The sequence below is a fragment of the Zonotrichia albicollis genome, chromosome 1 (assembly GCF_047830755.1).
Source record: "Zonotrichia albicollis isolate bZonAlb1 chromosome 1, bZonAlb1.hap1, whole genome shotgun sequence".
In the NCBI taxonomy this organism is placed as follows: domain Eukaryota; kingdom Metazoa; phylum Chordata; class Aves; order Passeriformes; family Passerellidae; genus Zonotrichia; species Zonotrichia albicollis.
In genome coordinates, this window is record NC_133819.1 from 142,796,940 (window position 1) to 142,817,607 (window position 20,668).

At 46.2% G+C, this 20,668-nt stretch overlaps 1 protein-coding gene across 2 annotated transcripts; it reads right to left on the minus strand.

The window, feature by feature from the left end:
* Window positions 1-5,641: 5,641 nt before the first annotated feature.
* On the minus strand, window positions 5,642-14,744 carry C1H8orf76 (chromosome 1 C8orf76 homolog). 2 transcript variants are annotated; one of them, XM_074556511.1, is made up of 6 exons: window positions 14,227-14,744; window positions 13,892-13,987; window positions 11,357-11,500; window positions 10,050-10,513; window positions 7,028-7,160; window positions 5,642-5,931 (listed from the first exon to the last, which is right to left on the minus strand). In XM_074556511.1, the coding sequence occupies exons 1-6, from the start codon at window positions 14,338-14,340 to the stop codon at window positions 5,725-5,727; spliced, it is 1,158 nt and encodes a 385-aa protein (XP_074412612.1). In that variant the 5' UTR covers window positions 14,341-14,744; the 3' UTR covers window positions 5,642-5,724. The 2 variants fall into 2 exon arrangements, with proteins under 2 accessions (XP_074412612.1, XP_074412602.1); XM_074556501.1 differs by having other exon boundaries at window positions 10,050-10,564.
* Between the last annotated feature and the right edge of the window lie 5,924 nt (window positions 14,745-20,668).

Here is a 20,668-nt window from a genome sequence, read left to right on the forward strand (position 1 = left end):
TCAACCTGGGAGCATTTCACTGATTGGTTCCTCCACAGGCTGCTTCCAGTCCCCTGGGAATTCACCTGACTTGCATGACTTCAAGTGCCATGGAGAATGGCTTGGCAATCCACCAGCCATTCCCTCAGGACTCCAGGACACATCTCACCAGGTCCCAGACTCAGGGATGTTCAGGTTCCTCAGGTGCTCTCAACCCTGATCTTCTCTCACAGTAGGAGGGACTTTGCTTCCCCAGTCCCTGCCTTGAGAGCCATCAACTCAAAAGGCATAAGAGGAGAGGTTGCCAGTGAAAACTGAAGCAGAAAATTATCTCAGCCTTCTCCATGCCCATTGTTAGCAGTTTGTCAGTTCTTCCACAGGCCGTTTTCTTTTTTTTTCCCCTTTGTGACACCAACAGTTCCCTGGTCTTACCCTGTTATTCCTCCTAGAAAACAAAGATCATCCAGGTGTTACTCCTCCCTCAACCACTGCACACCACACTCCTTCTCCTTTTCCAGGAGCCTCACTAGGCCTGCCAACTGCACCTCTACTCCACTTGCCTTTTCCAGCCTTGGAAATTGTTTCCAGTTTGTCCTGTGATGGACAAGAAGGTGATGGGGAATAGTGAGCAGGAATGAAGCAATTCTGCCTTACAGTGTATCCCATAGGAGGCAGGAAGATCAACTGACTCATACCAGGGGAACCTCCCTCCCAGGGCCAGTGCTCCAAGAGTCTCCCCTCCAGCACTCCAGCCACTCATCCTGACACAGAATTCCATCCAGCTTGATGGCAGCCCTGAAGTACTGTCCATTTTCTTCAGTTTTTCCTGAATTTCTGTTACCAGTGACCCCCATTTTACCTTACCTACTGAACCCCCAGTGACTGATGCTGTCCCCAGTGTCAGGACCTTCCCAGGCAGTGTGGATCCTGCAAGGACAATTGGGGGAACTCACCCAGTACTGGCTGGGTGAGATGCCATCACCTCAGTCACTGGGGGGGAGCCCACAGGATCCCACCTGGGCTCCCAGATTACTGTCAAAATGGGTTTGCTTGCATTTTTCATCTAGCTTGTGTATGTGTACCACAAAAAAGGCAGGAGAAGTTGGCACTACCTAAAACCCCTCTGCTACTGCCAGCAATAAAGGTGCCTCTAAGCTGGGAGCACAAGCAGGGCTCCATGTCACAACCCTATTTTTTTCTCTATTAAACTGCCTTTATTGTGAGCCACAGGTCCTTTTTCTATCCATCCTATTTTCTCCTTCCCTGTGGTGCTGAGGGAGCAGGGAATGATAGAACATTGGAGTGGGCACCTGGCAGCAGGCCAAGGTCAAACCCCCACCCAGTGACAGAATGACAGGTTTTAAATTGAAAAAGGGTAGATTTACACTGGATACAAGGAATAATTTTTTTATGATTAGCATGGTGAGGCACTGGAACAGTTGCCCAGAGAAGTTATGGATGCCCCACTGTCCGATTTTCGGCTGTTTGGATGGCCTGGAAAGGCCCAGGGTGGCCTTGGGGCAGCCCGCGATTCAAAGGACGAGAAGAGGCTTCAAATCTTTTCTCGGTCTCGGTGTTTATTAATTGCTTATCTAAAAGATTTTCTCTCGGCCCGACAGAGGTCTGCTCAGCAGCCAGCCATGAGCACACTCCCTGCCCTCCGGGCGGTCACCTATCTTTATACCCAAAGTTACGTGTACAATATTTATCATTTTTCCCCAATACCTTTTACCCTTATTAACCAGTGCACTTTTAGTAATGACCAATCCTAAAGTGCCACCATCACCATAGAAGATGGAGGAGAAGAAGAAGAAGAAGAAGGACAGGACACGCCCCAATTCCTCCATCTTACTTCTCTAAACCCCCCTGAACAGAAATCCTAAACCCTGTGTTTCACTCTCTAATTAACTAATCCCTTCACCATTCACCCCGGTGAAATCCTCCTATCCTCATACAAGTGTCGTTTCCTGTGTAGGATCAAAGTCCAGCCACCAGACACTTCTGGCAACATTCCAGGACTCCCGAGCCCCCCAAGGGTGGTCTCGGTGACTCGGCACCTCAGTCCTGAGGTGCTGAGATCCCACACCCCATCACTGGCAGTGTTCAAGGTCAGGCTGGATGGGGCTTTGAGCAACCTGGTAGAGTGGAAAGTTCCCTGCCAACCCCCCAGGCAGGAAGGCTGGAACTGGATGACCTCTGAAGTTCCCTTCCAACCCAAATCATTGGGTGATTCTGTGTGAACATTACTGATTACAGCGCTCATGCGGTCCCTCACCTCAGAGCCAGCAGCAAACTCTCAACAGCAAGGCACAGAACGGTGTTTGCACACAGCAGTCATTCCAGGAGCATCACAACCAGCAGCACAGGGTCCTGCCCAAAGCACCTGTACCACAGGCAAGTGTTTAAATAACAAAATCAAACCTCAGGAACTGTTAGTGGATTCTCACTTGCAATTTGCAATACTACAATTTGCTGTTTAACTCAGAATGGAGTAGTGAGGCACGTGCTAATACCAACAATAATATAAAAGCCAAATCATGAAGAAATCTATTACAGGCAGATGTAAAATTATGCAGAAGGTAGAGGCAACAATGAAGCATTCAATGGAAAATGGAAATGCAAAGCCCCTCTAGAGACATGATCAGAAACAGAAAACTGGAGTTAGAAGAGGCACAAAAAAGGGAGAGGCAGTCCAAGAAAGGAAGAACTGAAGTAGTTGAGATGAGAGATAGCCAGGCAAAAATGGGACAAAGGAACATTTTATAGCCCCAGTGCAATAAACACTGGCTATTTGGAACAGTAACTATGTGACACACTCTGAACAGCATTCATCTTCTTTTCTTTGCACTAGTTAAAATCAACATTTTTGCTTTATTATTATGTTTTTGAAAATACTGCCTGCTCTTAAGAGCTACCTCTTGTCCTTGTCAGTGGGGAGTTAACCTTTCTGTTCCCAGCTTAAGTGACAGTGTCAAGTCAAACAATCTGGACAGACAACAAAAGGTCTCCAAATCACCTTGGCTAGCTGCTGTGTATTTTGGACATCTCAGTTGCAAAATGACAACGTTTGGCAAGTATTTAATTTGCTGCTAAAACAGTTCCAATGCTGTTTGTGAAGCCAAATAATTTGGTGAGTTTCCATTAAATGTCTATACAGTCCTGGTCCCATAAAAGCTGTGTTCTGATGTCCTAACAGCTGAGACAAAACAAATTACAGCCTTTTTATGTGGCCACTCATGACCTTCAGTTCAAGAAGAAAGTGGGAGATGTCCACGTTTCATTTTTTTGCTGACATATTTAGCATTAAGCTTTCCACATTTGCTGTCTTTGCTGTAAGATTCTCCTGTCAATGCCAACATTGTAATTAATTTACAACACATTGTGGACAGTCTCTTCTGAAGAATTACGACACCTCTGAGTCTGGAAAGCATCCCCAGCCCTTCCAGCAGGCTGCACAGCACTGAGTGCAGCGCGGCACAAACGCACACCCACGTTCCGCCCAGCGAAGCGCGCGCGTGACTAAAGCCAATCTCCGGTACAGGGTGAGAGCAGCAGTGCTCACCCAGGGCACCTGCCGAGTCATCCTCTTTCATAACCAGCTGCCCAGGATGTGCTTCCATCACACTAACTCACCCAACTATCACAGGTAATTTGACATGGCTGAAGGCAGTATTCCATTTTTCTGGAGAAGTTTCAGTCAGCTTGGCAGAGGGCTGAACCACACCAAGGGTTCAATCTCTTCATCAGTCACGCACACGAAGGGATGGAGTGCACCCTCAGCAAGCTTGCAGATGACATCGAGCTGAGTGGTGCAGCTGACACACCTGGAGGATGGGATGCCATCCAGAGGGCCCTGCCAACCTCAACAATCTCATGAGGTGTAACCAGACCAAGTGCAAGATGCTGCACCTGGGTCAGGGTGATCCCTGGTACCAATCCAGGCTGGGCAGGAACAGACCCAGAGCAGCCGTGCTGAGACCTGGGGGTGCTTGGGTGAGAGCTGGGCATGACCCAGCCCTGCAGCCCAGAAAGACAAACCTGTCCTGGGCTGCACCTAAAGCCCTGTGGGCAGCAGGGTGAGGGAGGGGATTCTGCCTCTCTGCTCTGCTCTGCTCTGCTGAGACCCCACCTGCAGTGTTGCACCCAGCTCGGGGGTCCCCAGCACAGGAAGGACATGGCCCTGCTGAAGTGAGGCCAGAGGAGGCCACAAAGATGTTCAGAGGGATGGAGCTCCTCTCCTGTAAGGAAAGGCTGAGACAGGTGGCTCTGCAGCCTGGAGAAGGCTCTGGGGAGATCTCACAGGCACTTTCCTGTACATAAGGGGGGATACAAGAGAGCTGGAGAGGGAGTTTTTACAAGGGCCTGTAGTCACAGGGCAAGGGGGAATAGATTGAAACTTAAAGAGGGCAGATTTAGTTTAGATACTAGAAAGAAATTCTTTGCTGTGAGAATGGTGAGACACCAGAACAGGATGACCAGAGAGGTCTTAGTGGCAGGTGATCCTGCCTGTGGCAGCGGGGTTGGAACTGGATGACCTTTAATGTCCTTCCAATCCAAACCACTCTATGACTCGTGATAGGTTCCCTAATCAGTATCTTAAAGCTTTGAAATTCATCCAAAAGTAGCAGATACAATTCACACATGGTGAATCATCATTCATTTGTGAATTATTTAAGGTTTTGGCACTCTTTAGTACTCCAGAAAGAAAACACAGGAACACATGAAGAAAATGGACAGAAAAGTACGTCTAAGACACTCCCAGTTTTAAATTACATCCATTATAGAACACTTATGCAGAAAACTACAGAAAAATTAGGTTTAAGAGAAGTTTAAGAGAAGATGGAGGAAGAGCACACCATGTATGTCTGAAATGTAAACTGTTTCAAGTGAAAGAAACTACAGGAGGATCTTTGCCCTCTTCTAGATGCCCAAAGCACAGCACCAGGGCTTGAGAAAGCAAAGCAAAGTGTTGTCACTGACAACTGAAAGCACAACAGACGGAGCTGGATGAGGCAGAAACAACACTGCCAGTTTTCACAGCAAAGATCTTCCTTGCAGGCTTTTACAAAGGATATGATCTGACTAAACACTCCTCAGTACATATAAACAACCTTGTCAGTTTTTCTCCTTGTCTAAGCACTGAACACAAGACTATGGCGTGTTTGATGCCTGCAACAAACACTTGGCTTCAAAAGGAGAAAATCTCCTAGTTTGAAGTTAAATATTTATAACTTAGATTTCCTTTCTAAAAGATATGGAATTAATGTTTTTCTTAGCATAAATAAATTTGAGATTTCTAGCAATCTGTCTCTGAACAGGAAATCACTATAACGTTAATTAAGAAATACTAAAATAATTACTTAAGAAAATGGCTGATTCCATGGCTCTAAATGCAACAACATCAAATTTGATACCAAGAAACTTTCCAGTTGGACATCAGAAAGGAAGCTTCCATCTCACCAGCACTGCAGGCCTCCAGACAATCACATACACTTCAACCACAAACTGGTGAGGATTATGATAGAAAGCTACCTCTGAAATCTTGATTTTACACTGTATTCCTTATAATTTTAAATACAAATAAATCAGTAAACAAAGAAAAGGATGCAAGGTTAAGAGTTTAAATACAGGGATCTATATCTAAAAAGAAATATGGTAAGAATTCTTTAAAAATGTAAAATGAACTTTATTGCATGTATCATGCCATAATAATTTGGAGATACAAGAATAAATACAAGAAAATGTCTATGTTACCAAAGGTGGGAGATAAATGTCTGAATAAAATTGTCCATCAAAGTGACATAAGTCATCTTGGAGATTACCAAACCATTTGATTTCAAATTCCATGACTGAAGCAGTTACCAGTGATGATAGTGCTGAAGGGCCTATGCATTTTACCTCACCCTGAAACTCCTCTTTTAGTTTTTCTGGTATAAGATCCTGTCCCATAGCCTGCAAAAAGAGTAAGAAAGAAGGGAATCAAGAAAATAATTTGCAGAGAAATACCTATCAAACAAGGCAATAAGAGATCTTTACAGGCAAAGGCCTTGTCACATGAACCACCCACCATCCTGGAGAAGTTTCCAAGTCATGCTGAAGGTGCCTGCCTTGGCATTCTGTGTTCAGGGAGAGCTGAGACCAAAGTTCAGCCCTGCACAACCCCTCCAGCTCAGGCTGCACTTGCACAGGGGGGTTTCACTCTGAACAGCAGCAGAAATCTCAAGCAGCTCTGCATTCAGTGCTCACCTTGCATCAGCATCAACACTGAGCTGCTCCTGGGGCATGTCAGAGCACGGGGAGCAAGGAGAGAAGTTTCTATTTCCAGCCTTTCCCAACCCTGAGCTAGCCTGTGTGCTACTGCCCTCTCATGGATGCCATCCCTGACTGCCTGCAGCCCAGCCGTGGCTTGGCTGTCACTAGCCTAAAGCTGTAATGCTGACAGCAAAGTTAGAAAGAATCTAGCTGGCTTTATTTTGATCCTAATGATAAAAGTCAGAAGCTCTTTAAATAGCACTAAAAATGTTAAATCTCTGCGAAGAGATTAAATGCAATATTGCTCTCCTCTGTTATTTTTTTAAAACTACTACATTAAACAAAACTAAAAAATGCAAAAGAAAGTCTCTGGATTTTCTGGAAATACTTAGTACTTTTTATGCAAGTGTTTAATACTGCTGTGGCCATCAAAGTAATCTGCACTTCCATTTCAAACTAGTGATTCACTTTGGGGCATCTAAAACTCCTGAGATAAAATGTAACTCCCAGGAAATGCACAGTGCTGATGCATCTGCAAATACAAGTCCAGTGAGAAACTGAGCAACACTGCACATTCCTGAAAGTAGAATCTCAGCAGATCAGAGACCCACCTGTGTGACACAGGCCAGGGCAGCACAGGCACCTCTGTCAGCTCAGGTAACACCCTGCCTGCAGCTGCCCCAGCTCATTCCTGTACTCCTGGCACTCTTAGTGAGCTCAGGGGAGTGCCATGCTTTGGGCACAACCAGCCCACACAGAGAACTCAGGCCCTGCACACAATGAAACGTCCTCTTACTTTGGTCATCAACAGCAAGGAGTTTTCATCGAAACCAAGGAGAGCCACTTTGTCATCAATTTCTTTCTGACATTTTCTGTTATTTTCTAGCACAAAGGACAGCTGCTGTGACTGGGTAAGCTGAAGTAAAAGCCTGCAATGAGAAAGACAGTTAAAAATTGGCACAGCTGGAAAAAGAGTAAGTCAGCAGACCTAAAAACAACCAAAATGGTTAATACTTTAATTAACACTTTAAAACAGTTCTTCTTCCTGACTTTTGCCTACTGCAAAGAAGTCAATACATGTGTATCAGTCTACCATGGATATTGTGTATCTGTGCTATAGAACTACTGAGAAGTATTTTTGAAAAACAATGTGCCAATAGCTCTGGTTGCTCTATGCAAACATTTCTGTTATAACATTTTTGTAACATTTCTGTTATATTCATCACACCATTCCAAAGTGAGCCTGGGACCTGTGAGCCATCATGTCCTTACAAGACAGCAGCACATTTGTGCCTATGGAACCTGAAAAGCTGCAAATGTGAGTGTTTGGACAAATATCAAACATCCTCCCCACCCAGGCCAATCCTGGATTATTCTCTAAAAGCATTCACCAGTTTTATGTTCCAGGCAGTGCCCCAGCAGTCACAACCATGACCTGCTGTAGGTGACACACTCTGCCCACAAGAGGGGTTTATGTCACACAGGGTCCTGTCACCAACTGCTGGACCAGCAAGAATGGTGGCAGTGCCAGAGCCCTCCTCAGACAAGGACTGCAAAACAGGTGAGCAGAGGAAATACCCAGGTATCTCTGCATTTGTGTCAAATCCATTCTCAGACAGATTTAAAGGTCTTATGCTTATTTTGCACTTCAGGAACTCTGAGACATATTGCACTATTTCCTGTGAACTCACTGAAATTCACAGCGGGCATTATTGCAGAGATAAAAATCAGTTTTAGAGAATTTATCAGGGTCTAGAGCAGGGCCACAAAGGTGATCAAAGGCCTGGGAAGCCTGCCATTTGGGACAGGCTGAGAGAACTGGGTTTGGCCAGACTTGAGGAAAGAGGAAAGAAGGCTTAAAGAAGGCATGGTGAGGGAAGACCTCCTCACCATGTTTCAGTATTTAAAGGGCAGCTACAAAAAGATGGACACTCCCTTTATATAGGGAACCACATGGAAAAGATGAAGGACAGTAGGTAAAAATGTTAATTCTGGGCAGATTCCAACTGGGCACAAGAGGAAAGTATTCTACAATGAGATCAGTCATTGGAATAATCTCCTCAAGAAAGTTGTGCATTTCCCAGTGTTGGACATTTTAAGATTCAGCTAGACTGGGTGCTGGGCCATCCTGCCTAGATCATGCTTTTGCCAGGAAAGGATGACCCTTGAGGTCCCTTCCAACCTGGAATTCTGTCATTCCACAAGATTTAACCAAGGGACCATTAGAACTTAGCAAAAATGTGTTTAATTCAAGCTTTATGCAAAAAAGAAAAAACTACAAACTTTTTTATCCCATTTACTGAAGTTAAGTGAAGCTGGTGTTAAAATAATGGTGTGCATTTTTAAGGGAAAGATTCAAGATCTGAGATGAAAACTTTCATTTGAACACTATAAACATCAAAATTTACAAATGTGATTTTCTCAGTTAAAACTTCACTGAATTTTCAGATGGTGTGTTGGTTCCAAGCAAAAATGGAACATATTTTTAATTTGTAAAGTATTTTTGTTTCAAAATTTGCATCAATGTAGTATGAAAAAAAAAGTTTCAATGAAAATTAAGCAAAAATATACTCTAATTTTTTTCGAAACTATGAGAGTCAATTATTCATGATGCATCAACAGAGAACCTTATTTCCTACAAAAATCAGTGCTAACATCCCTTTTCCAGGTGCAATTTATCCTGCAGATACATTTATACAAATCTAGATCCCACTTAAAATCCAACAGACCTGAAAATATTAGACAACCTGCATAAGCCCTGGGCAGGGGAGAAGCTTATCCTGTGTATCTGCAAATACAAAGCACAGTAACACTCTGTGAAACTGTGCAGCCAAGCAAGGAAATGCCACCATGTAGAACTATCTCATTGTGAACCACACACACTGAAACAAGCTACACAAATTATTAATATAAATGCACCTTCAATATTCAGTATCAGTGCTAAATCAATGAACTTCTTCCAAGTCACAATTAAAGTCTTCATCTCTTAGTCTGGAGTACAGTTAAAAGCTGCTATTTAAGATTTAAGAATTTCATTTCTTAAACCTTGCCCCAGCAGGGCAGTTATAAAGTGTTCTCTGCAAACATTTCTGGACATTCATAAGATGCCTTTAAGAACATTCAGTGACTGATACATTACTGTGAGGCAAGAGGGGGAAAAAACATCCAAGATTATTTTAACAAAACCACAGTTCCTAATTATCTCTTTGAAAGATTCTGTTTTGGGGATTTTTGCTGCACGCAAGAGTTTTAGGAAGAGGGAAAAGAAAAGGAAAGAACATTTTAATGCAGCCCTGTCAATCAGTTGTCACAGAGTTCATTTTCCAGCCTCATCCATTATGCAGATTGGGGTATCATTATAAAATACATTTTCACTCAAGCATGAGGCTTCAAGCAAATAAGACAGGTGGCACTCACAGAAGGAAGACTGGCTATGCCTTCCCTTTGGGCACTTCTGCTTCTGCATCTTTAACACCAGACCCGGGAACAGCAATGGTCTAGCAAGAGCATTTGTTGAAGAACAGACCCTTTTGTATATAATTACTTGAAAAGATTTATAAGCTCATTAAAAAACTCTTTACTTGTCAGCTGTGGGTGACACTGGTTTACTCCTTCCACTCAGATTCAGCCTCTTCACAGCCACCACACTAAGCAGATTTTGCATTTTAGATCTGAAGCAACAGTAGGGTGCTTCTAAGTTAGTGTTGAAACAAACACTTAAATTTAAAATGCAAACTGAAAACAAAACCCGGGAAAAATATGCTTTACATTGTTCTTGACTGAGAGAAATTAACATTATTTTAAGAACACAGAGTTACCTTGCTCTGATAAACGAGGCACATGCTTTTATCCCAACTTTCTTTAACATGCTCTGCTTCCAGGCCTTGGAGCCTGCACATTTCTCTCTGTCTGTCCATTCCAGTTCTCCTGAAGTGCAGAGGAATTCTTTCACTGCTTGGCTACTGGGACAAACTGCATTCTCCCCCTTTGTTTCTGGAGCAGGGCTGAGCCAAGGGCCCTCCTGCTGGCCCTCTGATCTGTGAGGCTGCAGATTGATCTCTCTGCCAGTCCATGTCTGGGAACTGCCATTACTTACACAAACCTCCTCAGACTGATTTAGGCTTGCTTCTGGAATGACCAATGGAGACAAATTCTGTAGAAGGCTCATATAAGCTTCAGCAAGTAACTTCCAGAAGCAGGGATTGAAAGGATGTAAGCAGATCAGTTGCTGCAGACACATCATCTTTTTTTCTACGTTTTCCAGCCGCTGGTAAATGGAAAGCTGCAGGTTGAGAACCGTGGTTAAGTGATCTGTGTTAGTGGCGCTGTTTCTCTAGAAACAAAGATCACAGATTAAAACCAGGGGTAGAACAGAATCATGCTTCAGAGCCTAAGAAAATGTCTCCCTGAATAATGACACACAAATATACACAAGGTAATTTTAAAACTGTACAAAACGGTGCTTTTAATTTAAAATGATACATTGGGATACAGATCTTGCCCAGTCAAGCTGACAGCATTCCCTCTAGGTGCCTTGTCCCAGTCTGAGAGGCAACAAGGTCCTAAATGCTGTCATTTGTTTATGTGCCTTCAGAGTGTTCTACAGCTGCCTTTCTTTGCAGCATAAATATCTTTTACATAAAATAAAAATCATCAGTAATATTCTAGCAGAGTTCAGAGCCTCTGGACTTTTTCCTTTATGGGAAAAACTCATTTTGTAGTTGGATACTCTTCTTGGTGGCAGTTTGGCAGCAAGTATATGGAAATAAAAGGGAGTTTTGAACTGTCACTTGTATAGTGGAAAGATTTAAGCACTCGTTTATTCCCTTTTTTATAATTCCTATTACATTGCATTAATTCTGCCTGGCAGAGCATGATATTTAGTCCCTTCCAGGACTACCAGTTTCCCTGCACAGGGAGCTCATTGTGGTACAGGGTGTTCCAGTTTCTAAAGAGTGATTATATCTGCAGTGACAGTTACCCTCTGTTTACCAAATACTCTGAGCACTGAACATCCTGAAGGATTATACACATGAAAATTATTTTTCCAGAAAATGGTCTGTATAAAAGAACTACTGGCAATGTTTTCACGTTCAAGGCTTAAAAGAAAGACTGCACTATTTACCATTTTTTCTGCAATATCCAGAGCCTCCTTGTGCCTCCCCAGGCGAGATAAGCAGCGAGCCTGGCCCTCCTGGACATCGCGCCTCATTGCAATGTTGCTGGCAGGTAAGAGCAGCAGGCAGTGCGAGTACTCACACAGGGCTTTCTAGGGGCGGGACAGGAAGAAAGGCCAACAAAACAGGGGAGATTTGCATTTAAAAACAAGCCTGACAGCACATTTTCTTTAGGACTACAGTCACAAAGGGAACTCAGAACCTGAAGTCCACATTTGCATTTCTCCAGACTCAGGCACCACCTGTGTGAGCCAGAGACAAGGCCCCAGCAGCACAGAGGCAAGGCCAGATGGGGATGAGCAGCCTCAGTCCCCTAACTCAGGGCAGGCAGGATTCACCACACAGCTGGGAATCCTCTTGTCCACCTCTCTCCCACCATCCCTGATCCAGAAGGGATCATCTGCTGCCCTGGGTAATAAGTGACACAAGGGGTCCTTTCCCCCAGCTCACTGATCTCAGTGCTCATCCTAAATCTGTGGGGCCTTCTTTCAACACCATGACATTCTCCATGGGAAGGTCTGAACCTGCAAGGACCTCACCTCAAATAATCAGTAAGTCCAAGAATACCACAAGGAAGGTGAATCTCCATTGTTCCTGTAGGCTGGTTTTAATGTACTTGAAATAAATATTAATTGGGCTAAGGAAAAAGGCAAGAATGAGCAATACTTCTGCAGCTTAATGCTCAGGGCACTCACCAGGACTCCAATTAACATTTAAATACATTAAATTAAGTATTCAGTGAAGCTAAGTCTGGAATCTTGATTTCTCTCCCTTTGTGTAAGTGCTTAGAGAGAAGACTAAAGAGCAGTGCTCATTCTCCCATCTCTCAAAATGAGTATTTAATTATTCCTTGCAAACTGTAATGGTTCTAACAGAAAGAGCTTCTAAATGCCCTAAATACTTCCTAGCAAAACGGCTGGAATATTTTTCTTTCCTGATGCTGAGCTCACATCCATTCTTAAGCAAAACAGGGAGCTCCCCTCTGCCCAGTGCATGCAGCAGCCACTGGTGAGAATGGATCACAGGGCTGAGGACAGCCCTGTTTGCCTTGCTATGTGACAAAGGGATGGAACCTGGTAAGGTTCAGGCATTATGAATCCCAAGCAGATTCTACAGTCATCTATGTCCTAGAAACGGGCACAGCTTAGATCACTTCTGTCCTTGACATTTCCTATCAAGTGGCCTATCCTGAAGTAAAAACCTGATGATTAGAAAAGAGATTACTATCCCTATTTACATATTTCCAGCCCCCTTTCTAAGATCAGTGCTCCCAAATCAGTAATTTTATGTGCAGTCAAGCTCTGGTTCTTGTTCCACCAGTGATCTAGGTTAGCAATACAACTGAAAATATTTCTAACATGAATCACTACAACAGAAAAGAGTTAGGAAGCAATGGTCTGGTCTGTTTAGCAGCTAGTCTGACCACAGCCTGAGGCAGCTCTGCTATCACCACCCTTTTATGAATCCCTTTAGGGCATCTCAGCTGAGACTAGAAAATATCTGTCAGGTATACACAGGGCTGCAGTAGTGCTGAAATAACATTAGGATCAGTGCCAGCTGAGGTACAAAAAGATCTACAAATCCAATGGGCGAGGCAAAAGGAGTAGAGTCAGAAGTCAGCTGGAGGGCTTTGAAATCAGGGAGCCTGGAATGCACACCGCAGGCTGGAAGAAGAGGCAACACCTGAAACAAGGCCTAGAGATGCTGACTTCAACCAGGAAACAAGGTAACGAAAGGTTAGATCCTGCAACTAGGACTGCAGAAGGCAGGAGAGCACCGCTGGTGAGCAATGCGGCTCAGGGCACACACAGAGAGGTCTGGAACCGCTCCGGGCAGGAACAGAACGGGCAGAGCTACAGGGGCCCTCCGGGGCGGGAGCGGGCAGAGGGACGGGCACGGGCAGAGGGACAGCGGCCCTGCGGGGGGAGCGGGGGCGGCAGGAACCTGGCACAGGGCCTGGCACAGGGCACGCAGAGGCAGCTCCGCGGCCGGCAGGAGCCCGAGGGCCACCGCAGCTTTGCTCTGACAGCGGGGGGAGCTCTGAGGAAGGTGAGCCGCCGCCACGCGGTGCCAGCGATCTGAGAGCTTTCGTGGGACACGGCATTATCGCCGTTCGGCGCTCGGACACCCACACGCGCGACTCCGAGCACGGCCACAGACACCGCTCTGCTCCGGCGGAGCTGCTGCGCTGCGCCCGCCTGCCTGCGATCAGTTCCGGGGCAGCGCCGCGCTCCTGCCCGGTTCGCCGCAGGCTGACTGCCGGACGGGTCGTAGCAGAACGCAGACCCGCTCCGCGGCCCGGCCCTGCCCGGGGCTGCCTGGTCAGCACGAACCTGGAGCGGGATTAACCCCGGCACGGCCGCCAGACCCGCAGGCCGCGGTACATAATGCACGTTCACCCTGGCGCTGCGCATCGGGGACTGCAGGATCTCCCCACTCTGTGTCCCCACAACTTCCCCGGCCCCTGCGAGCCCTGAAAATACCTCGAAGTCCCGCTGCCGGAACGCCCAGTCCGCCCGGAACTTGCTGCTCGTGATCCCGCCGGCGCCTTCCCCGGCGTCAGCCGCGCTGTGGAACCACTGCGGGCACAAACAGAGCACACAGAGAGCCGTGAGGGGCCGCGGAACCACTGCGGGCACACACAGAGCCATGAGGGGCCACGGAACCCCTGCGGGCACACAGAGCACACAGAGAGCCGTGAGGGGGTGTCAGGGACCCGTCAGGGGCCACGGAACCACTGCGGGCACACAGAGCACGCACACACACAGCATGCACACAGAGCCGTCACGACCAGCCCTCCCGCCGCCCGTCTCCTCACGCCGGGCTCGCAGTGCCTGGCTCCGCACGCAGCCCCGTCCCCGCCGCCCTCCCGCCGCTCCCGGCTGGGCGCGAACAGGGAATCCTCGAACTCCGGGCCCAGCACCGGCTCCATCGCCGCCGCCGCTGCCGCCGGCCCCGCTCGGCGCAGGGGGAGGAGCTCGGTTAGCGCTCGCCGAAAGGGAAGCGCTTCCAGCAACGAGCTCAGCTACAGCCCCGCGCCTTGGTCCATTAACCGCGTGATTGTGGCGGTACGCTGTCAGCATCTCGTCCTGGTGGCTGTGCATAGAGGGAGTGGGAATGTGCTTTGGTAACTTTCCCGTTTTCACTTCTGTCTCAAAACAGAAGAGCCTACTGTAGGTGACCCTGTCTTGGCAGGGGGTTAGACTAGATGATCTCCAGAGCTCCTAAAAAGTCTGTGATTCTGTGAAATTTCAGGCTTTCCACGACAGGCTTTCCCAGAAGACCCGACAGTGTGCCTTGGGAAACGGGGACGCAGCAAAGCGAGCACTGATCCCAGACCTCCCTGAGGGTGCCAAGATTCAGGCACGGCGGAGAGCTCTGTGTGCCCCGGCTGCCTGCTCTGCTCGTGGTGCTGCTGTGCACAGAGTGCTGTGGTTTAGGGGTCCTGCTGTGCATAGTCTGCTGTGTTTCAGGGGTACTGCTGTGCTCTGCTGTTTCCTCTCTCCAGTCCATCCAGCCATGAAGGTCCATTGTGTCCCGTCTAAGCACCACTCAGGTTTGGAGAAGGTGAGCTGAAATGTACTTCCTCAGCCTGCAAAATGGACTAAGAATTTGTTTATACCAAAACACCTCTTGAGGCCAAAGTAGTGCTTGTATAGATGATTTGAAAGATTTTCTTCTAGAAGGCATGTAAAACATGTGGTTTGCTTTTGTTAGGGTTTTTTTCTTTTTATGTTCTTAAAATACTCTTCCATACCAGCAGAGCTATGACTGGATGTAGCGTGACCTGGCATAAATGTCAGGGTAGAAACTCAACTTTGGTAGTTGGATTTGATCAGAAAAATAAAAGCAAATTGATGTTTCTTTTGCTTGTAAAGTTACTGTTTGGCAAACAAGCCCTCCAGCACAGAGGAAACTGTTCAGCAATTAAGTCTTGAGAGAATCAGGAGTTCACTTGACATGCTTCAGTCTTTCTGTTAAAAGTTTCAAGGTAGGTGAGGACAGTCACTTGTATATGCACATCAAAACCATCTGGCTTCCTCCTGCCTTCAGAGAGGCAGGCACAGCACATGGGGGTCAGACTGTGGAGGCTGGCACAAGTGTCGGAACAGTTTCAGCACCTGTAGTGCCCCTCGCATACACTGGACACACGTTCCCTTTCCCCCTGCTCCAGGACTGCAGGTCATGCTGCAACACACTCATCTGATGAACAAGGCACAATAATCCAGAAAGACAAATAAGCACAAATCAAAAAGAAGAAAATCCAAAAAAAGGAACATGAGTAATCAAAGTGAAATGTGGCCACAGCTCAAAGGAAAATAGAAAAGACAAGGCATTCCCAGGGGCAAATCCCACAGCAGCTGGTTGGCTGCCAGCTTGGATTGCAGAGTCCTCCAGGGCTGGGGGTTTTGACCATCGTTTCTTCTGAGGGTACCAACGTGGTCTACAAAAGGCTCTGTGTTGCAATGCCTTTGTCTGGTGAATCAGTGATAGGAGAACCACAATTCCAGAGTGCCACACAGGGGGCCTAGCAGCTGACTTGTGTTTTCAGTAAGTCATGGGCAAAGTTTTGCCTCTTTTCTTCATTTCTTCTTTCCCTGGCTCCTCCCTGCCTGCCCTCAAGACATTTAAAAAGCTCCTCATATATTACTTACAGAAATGAAAAAATGCAACTTTAAGAAATCTCTCTGCCTTGTCAGCACCGGAGGTTTGCTCAATTTCTCCCCCAAGATCCAAGTAATCCATGCAGCTGCCAGAATACAAATTCTCACTGAACTTAAGTAAAGCTGTTTGCCCGAATTTGCAAGGGATGATTTACCTTGATGCTGTTGGCCCTGGCTTCACAGAGGAGAAAACATCATCCCTGAAGAGGCAGCTTTGAGGGAGCTCAGGTGTAGGGGCCCTACAAGAGCCTGTGCTGCTGCAGCTGCTCTGTGCAGGGAGCTTCAGGGATAAAAAGAAGCTCTAGATGACTCTGTCCCTAAAGGCAGCCAAGGTCTTACTCCACCAGCTCAGCACATGAACATGCACCAGTGAAAGTGGCCCCAGTGGGTTGTGGCCTCCAGGCGAGTTGTGTGCATCAGCAGAGCCATGGTGGCTGCCCACACGAGCGTGCCGGTGTGAGGGGCTGTGACCCAGCTTCACCCTGGGTGAGCAGGGCACACTGGACAGGCCAGTGCTTCATCTTGCAGTCAGGGTGCCCAGAGATAGCCCAGGCTGTGAACACAGCTCCAGCAACAGGCAGGGTTTTTCCACACTGTGCTATTGCCTGGATCTTCTGGCCAGGAAAAGGAAATGCAGCATGGAAGAGAGAATTTGTCTAATGCCCTTCTTCTCCCCATTTCCCTGTCTACTCTGGAGCAAAATTACTTCAGAAGAATCCTCCTCCAGTGTTTCTTTAATTACAGATGTTGTTGTTTGTATTGTGATAGCCTCCATGGGTCCTGGCCACATGGGTCTTATGCCAGCACAGACACACCACAAAGGCTTCAGAAACCATCAAGCACTCACAGCAGAAACAAGAAACCTCAGTCAGCAACTAGGGCCCTGTCTTGTAGGCACTACCCACACACATTGGCCAGGAATAATGCAGCTCACATGGCTTTATTAAAATGTACTGAAAAGCAGCTGCCTTTGGAAAAAAGCAGAAGAGAGAGTAGTTTTCTCCTCAAAGCAAAAGAGCTGCCTGTAATGAAGAGGCCACGTAAGACCCACAGGCAGCATTCCTCAAAGGATGGGGTGGCTCCTGAATTAAGTGGGTTCTTCCAGATATTGTGAAATATTCATACCTTGAGGGAAGATTAGTTTCTTGTTGGATAGTCATAACATCTGCTCATCCCTAAACACACTCATGAAGGAAGAGCAGCTCTTTATTTGCTGACATTGTCTCACTGTGTCCTTGTCTCTTACCTTTTATTTACATTAAAAGGTCTTTACAGCAGAAACCATCTTTCATCTTCTTTGCATGATGTCACACATAAGGGGATATTGTCCATGACTACTGGGAGGGTAGTACAAATAGAATTTCATGGTTTGGGGCAACAGAGGTTATCACTACTGTGAAATGCAAACAAAAAAAGCTCTGACGAGCTCAGATGAACTCTAGCATAACTTACAATGATGACAGTAAGTTCTAGTTCAACACAACAAAAATTGAGTGGGGAGGTGAGGGATGCATTGTGGAAATCAAAGAGAGTGAACTTTTCATTGTTAATAGAAGTCAAAAGCTTCTCAGGGGTCCTTAGGACAGACAGGAGAAGATGCATCCCCCAAAAGAGGGTTCATTTGCCTGCTCTACCTTTAGACAGTGCAACCTTTCAAGCCCCTGGCAAGACATATTAACATGGCCATAATCCATCCCCCTCAGGCCTCACAAAACCCAATAAAGTTGTTATTGCCAAAAGGGTGCACTGCACACAGATGTGTTCAGCTATTAATGGCTTTTGCAATTATTTTCTGTCTAGTAGCATAAATGATGAGCAGAATGAGTACGCCCTTGGGTTTGACCAGAAAGCTGCTGAAACGGAAAGAGCAAAAAAGCTTTCTGGAAAGATGGAAGGAAGAAAGTGATCAAGGGCTAGAAAGAATCCTAAAGCAGTGAATGTGCCAGGCAAGCTGACACATTTCCAGTAGTGATGTGATGATGTGTCTGAACTGCTTCCCCCAGCCATGTAGCACAAGCACTGAGGTTGGGCCTTGCTCGTCTGTGAGTACAAAAGCCATGGCAAAGGATGTATCACCAATCTACTGCTCTAACTGGAGAAACAGCCAGCAGGGTCCCAGGCTGGGCATGGTGAGGTGCCTATGCCTCCTTCTACACCGTTTTTTCAGTTTTATCAGTTTTTCTGAGAATTCATTAACTTGCCCTGGCCACTGTTATGCTTGTTGCTTAATTGCTACTTGTGATGAAACCAGGCCACAGAGACCTCAGTGGATTTGTTACTTCTCTAGGTTAAAACTTTCCTACTGCAGTTTTCAGGACTGGGCAGGACCAAGCAACACTGGTGGCAACTCCTCTAGGACACCATTCAAGACCTTTTGGGTAACAACACTGATAAACTGAGCTGACTTACTACAATATTGCTGTCTAGCAAGAACAAAGAGAAGCAAATCAAAAGAATTAGAAAAAAAAACTATACTGAAGAAATAGACCCAGGGCTTCAGGCCTGCCCTTCAGTGACCCTTACAACTCACAGGTTTTTTCTGGCCTTGCTCTGTTTTTCCATATGGACGCTGCTTCACATGGGAAACAACCAAACTGTTGGTCCTGCAGTGCCTCGTTTCCCATCCAGCTGTTGCACTGCTGGAGAGGACTAGTGGAAACTGCTATTAAATTTAGCTTCTGTGTCTTCTTATTGCCTTAGACAAGTAGCAGTGCCTGCAGAAAGTGAGTCACAGCAGAGGGAAAGCACTGCTCAATGAACACATGCAAACAAAATGCAGAAATCCAGGATGGACTTTGCCCACAACTGCTCCCCTCCCCCAGTAATTGCACATGAAATGCATTTAGAGCAAATAAAACTGTAAAACATACATCAATGATGCAGTTTTTAACACTGTGGTATCTCCAGGAAAAATGATGAACCCCTTCCCTAACAGGGCATCAGTGGGGCTCCAGTTCTGCATATTGTGGGTGCCCAGACATTGCACAGAAATTCTTGCAGCTGGACTTCACCTGGAAGCTCTGGCCAGCTGCTGGAAACTGCAGAACTGAGAGCAGTTACAATTGCAAGGCTGTTTGTACCATCTCTGGTTCAGAACACACCATTATTACAGGCTGTTCTGTGGGCTCTCTTCCTTGTCAGTCCCTTAGGACAGGCTTTGCTGAAGTTACGGCTTTTTGGCTCTCATTTAGGAAAACTGAAGATCACTAAGAGCAGAATTACTGCCAACACTGACCTTTATTTTCACCCAAAGACACAAATCAACTAGGTGTGACACACACTTTCATTCCCTTTTTTCCATCTTTTCTTTCTTCTACCAAATATTTTAAGGTAATGAAGATCAGCTCAGCACCGAGCCTGTAAAGAAACACACACGGAGGAGAAATTAGTCACAATGCTAGTAGGTCCAATAATAGCAGTAGAAACATATATTCAGATATTTCATTTTAGAGTATTTGAAGTGCAACAAGTCATTTAACCACCAAAAATGTTAGAAACCACCATCTATGTGATACCAGGGACCTCCACCAGCAGTATTTCAAAGTAACATCAAGCCCACAGGGAACAATTTAGAGAGGGGACTTTCTGGCATACAAAGGAAAAAAGGCAGTACCCTAAGTCCCTTGGTATTTTAAATTTGCAAAAATAGTAGCTGATAGTATTGTTGTGAAAACAAATGTAAGCTGAAAGTTGCTGGGAAGAAGGGGCATGGAAAGGGCAAACAACTCTCAACGCCAGCTCATCTCTTGTCAAAGTATCTACTGAATTGCAGCATTTTGGAATTGCTGATAACACTGTAAACAAAAAAGATACCTTTAGAAAAAGGTGACTGCATGCTTAATCTGGTGCTCCTTCTAACTCCCTCATTAGCTGATGGATTCTTGAAAAAACATTTTTTCTTGCCCAAACAAGTAAAACTATTTGGCCAAACATCAAGGTGTGGTGACAACTCGTGCTCATCTCTGGTCCTGTGCTTAGGTCACTACTTCAACTGGAGATGTCATTTTTCAGACTAAAGTTAGCTACAGCACAGGAGCAACTCCCTCACTTTAAACACCTTTTCTTTGCTGGGGATACATGTGTAAGCACAATGCCAGGTCCTGCAGGAAAACGCCAGGCTTGAGTTCCTCCAGCTGCAGCTCAGCAGCTGGAATAGATGTGTGATGGATCCCAGCAAAGCGAGACAGTGGCACTGCCTCTGGCAGGGAGTGGCTGTGGCTGAGGCACCTGGGGCTCCTGGAAGGACAGAGCTCCACAGCAGCTCTTTCCCCATCTCAGGAAAAGGCATGTGCTACAGCAGCCTGTCCAACTGACAGGGACTTCAGTAAGGAGGTGGTTCCTTGTCATCCCTACTCTTCCCACCCTGAATATTTAAAATGCCACAATAAAAAGCATCTGCCCTAACGAGAGAAATCACGTGAACGTCCCTGGGCGGCTGACACGGCAGAACAGCTCAGCAGCAGCAGCTGAACTGACTCACACTGGAGCTGACCTCACACTGCCTGCTCAGCCAAGCCAGTTCTCCCAGTTCAGTGCATCTGAGGAATTGGTGAAATTCCGTTTTGTGTAACAGGGAAAATGACATTTGAGAAGGTC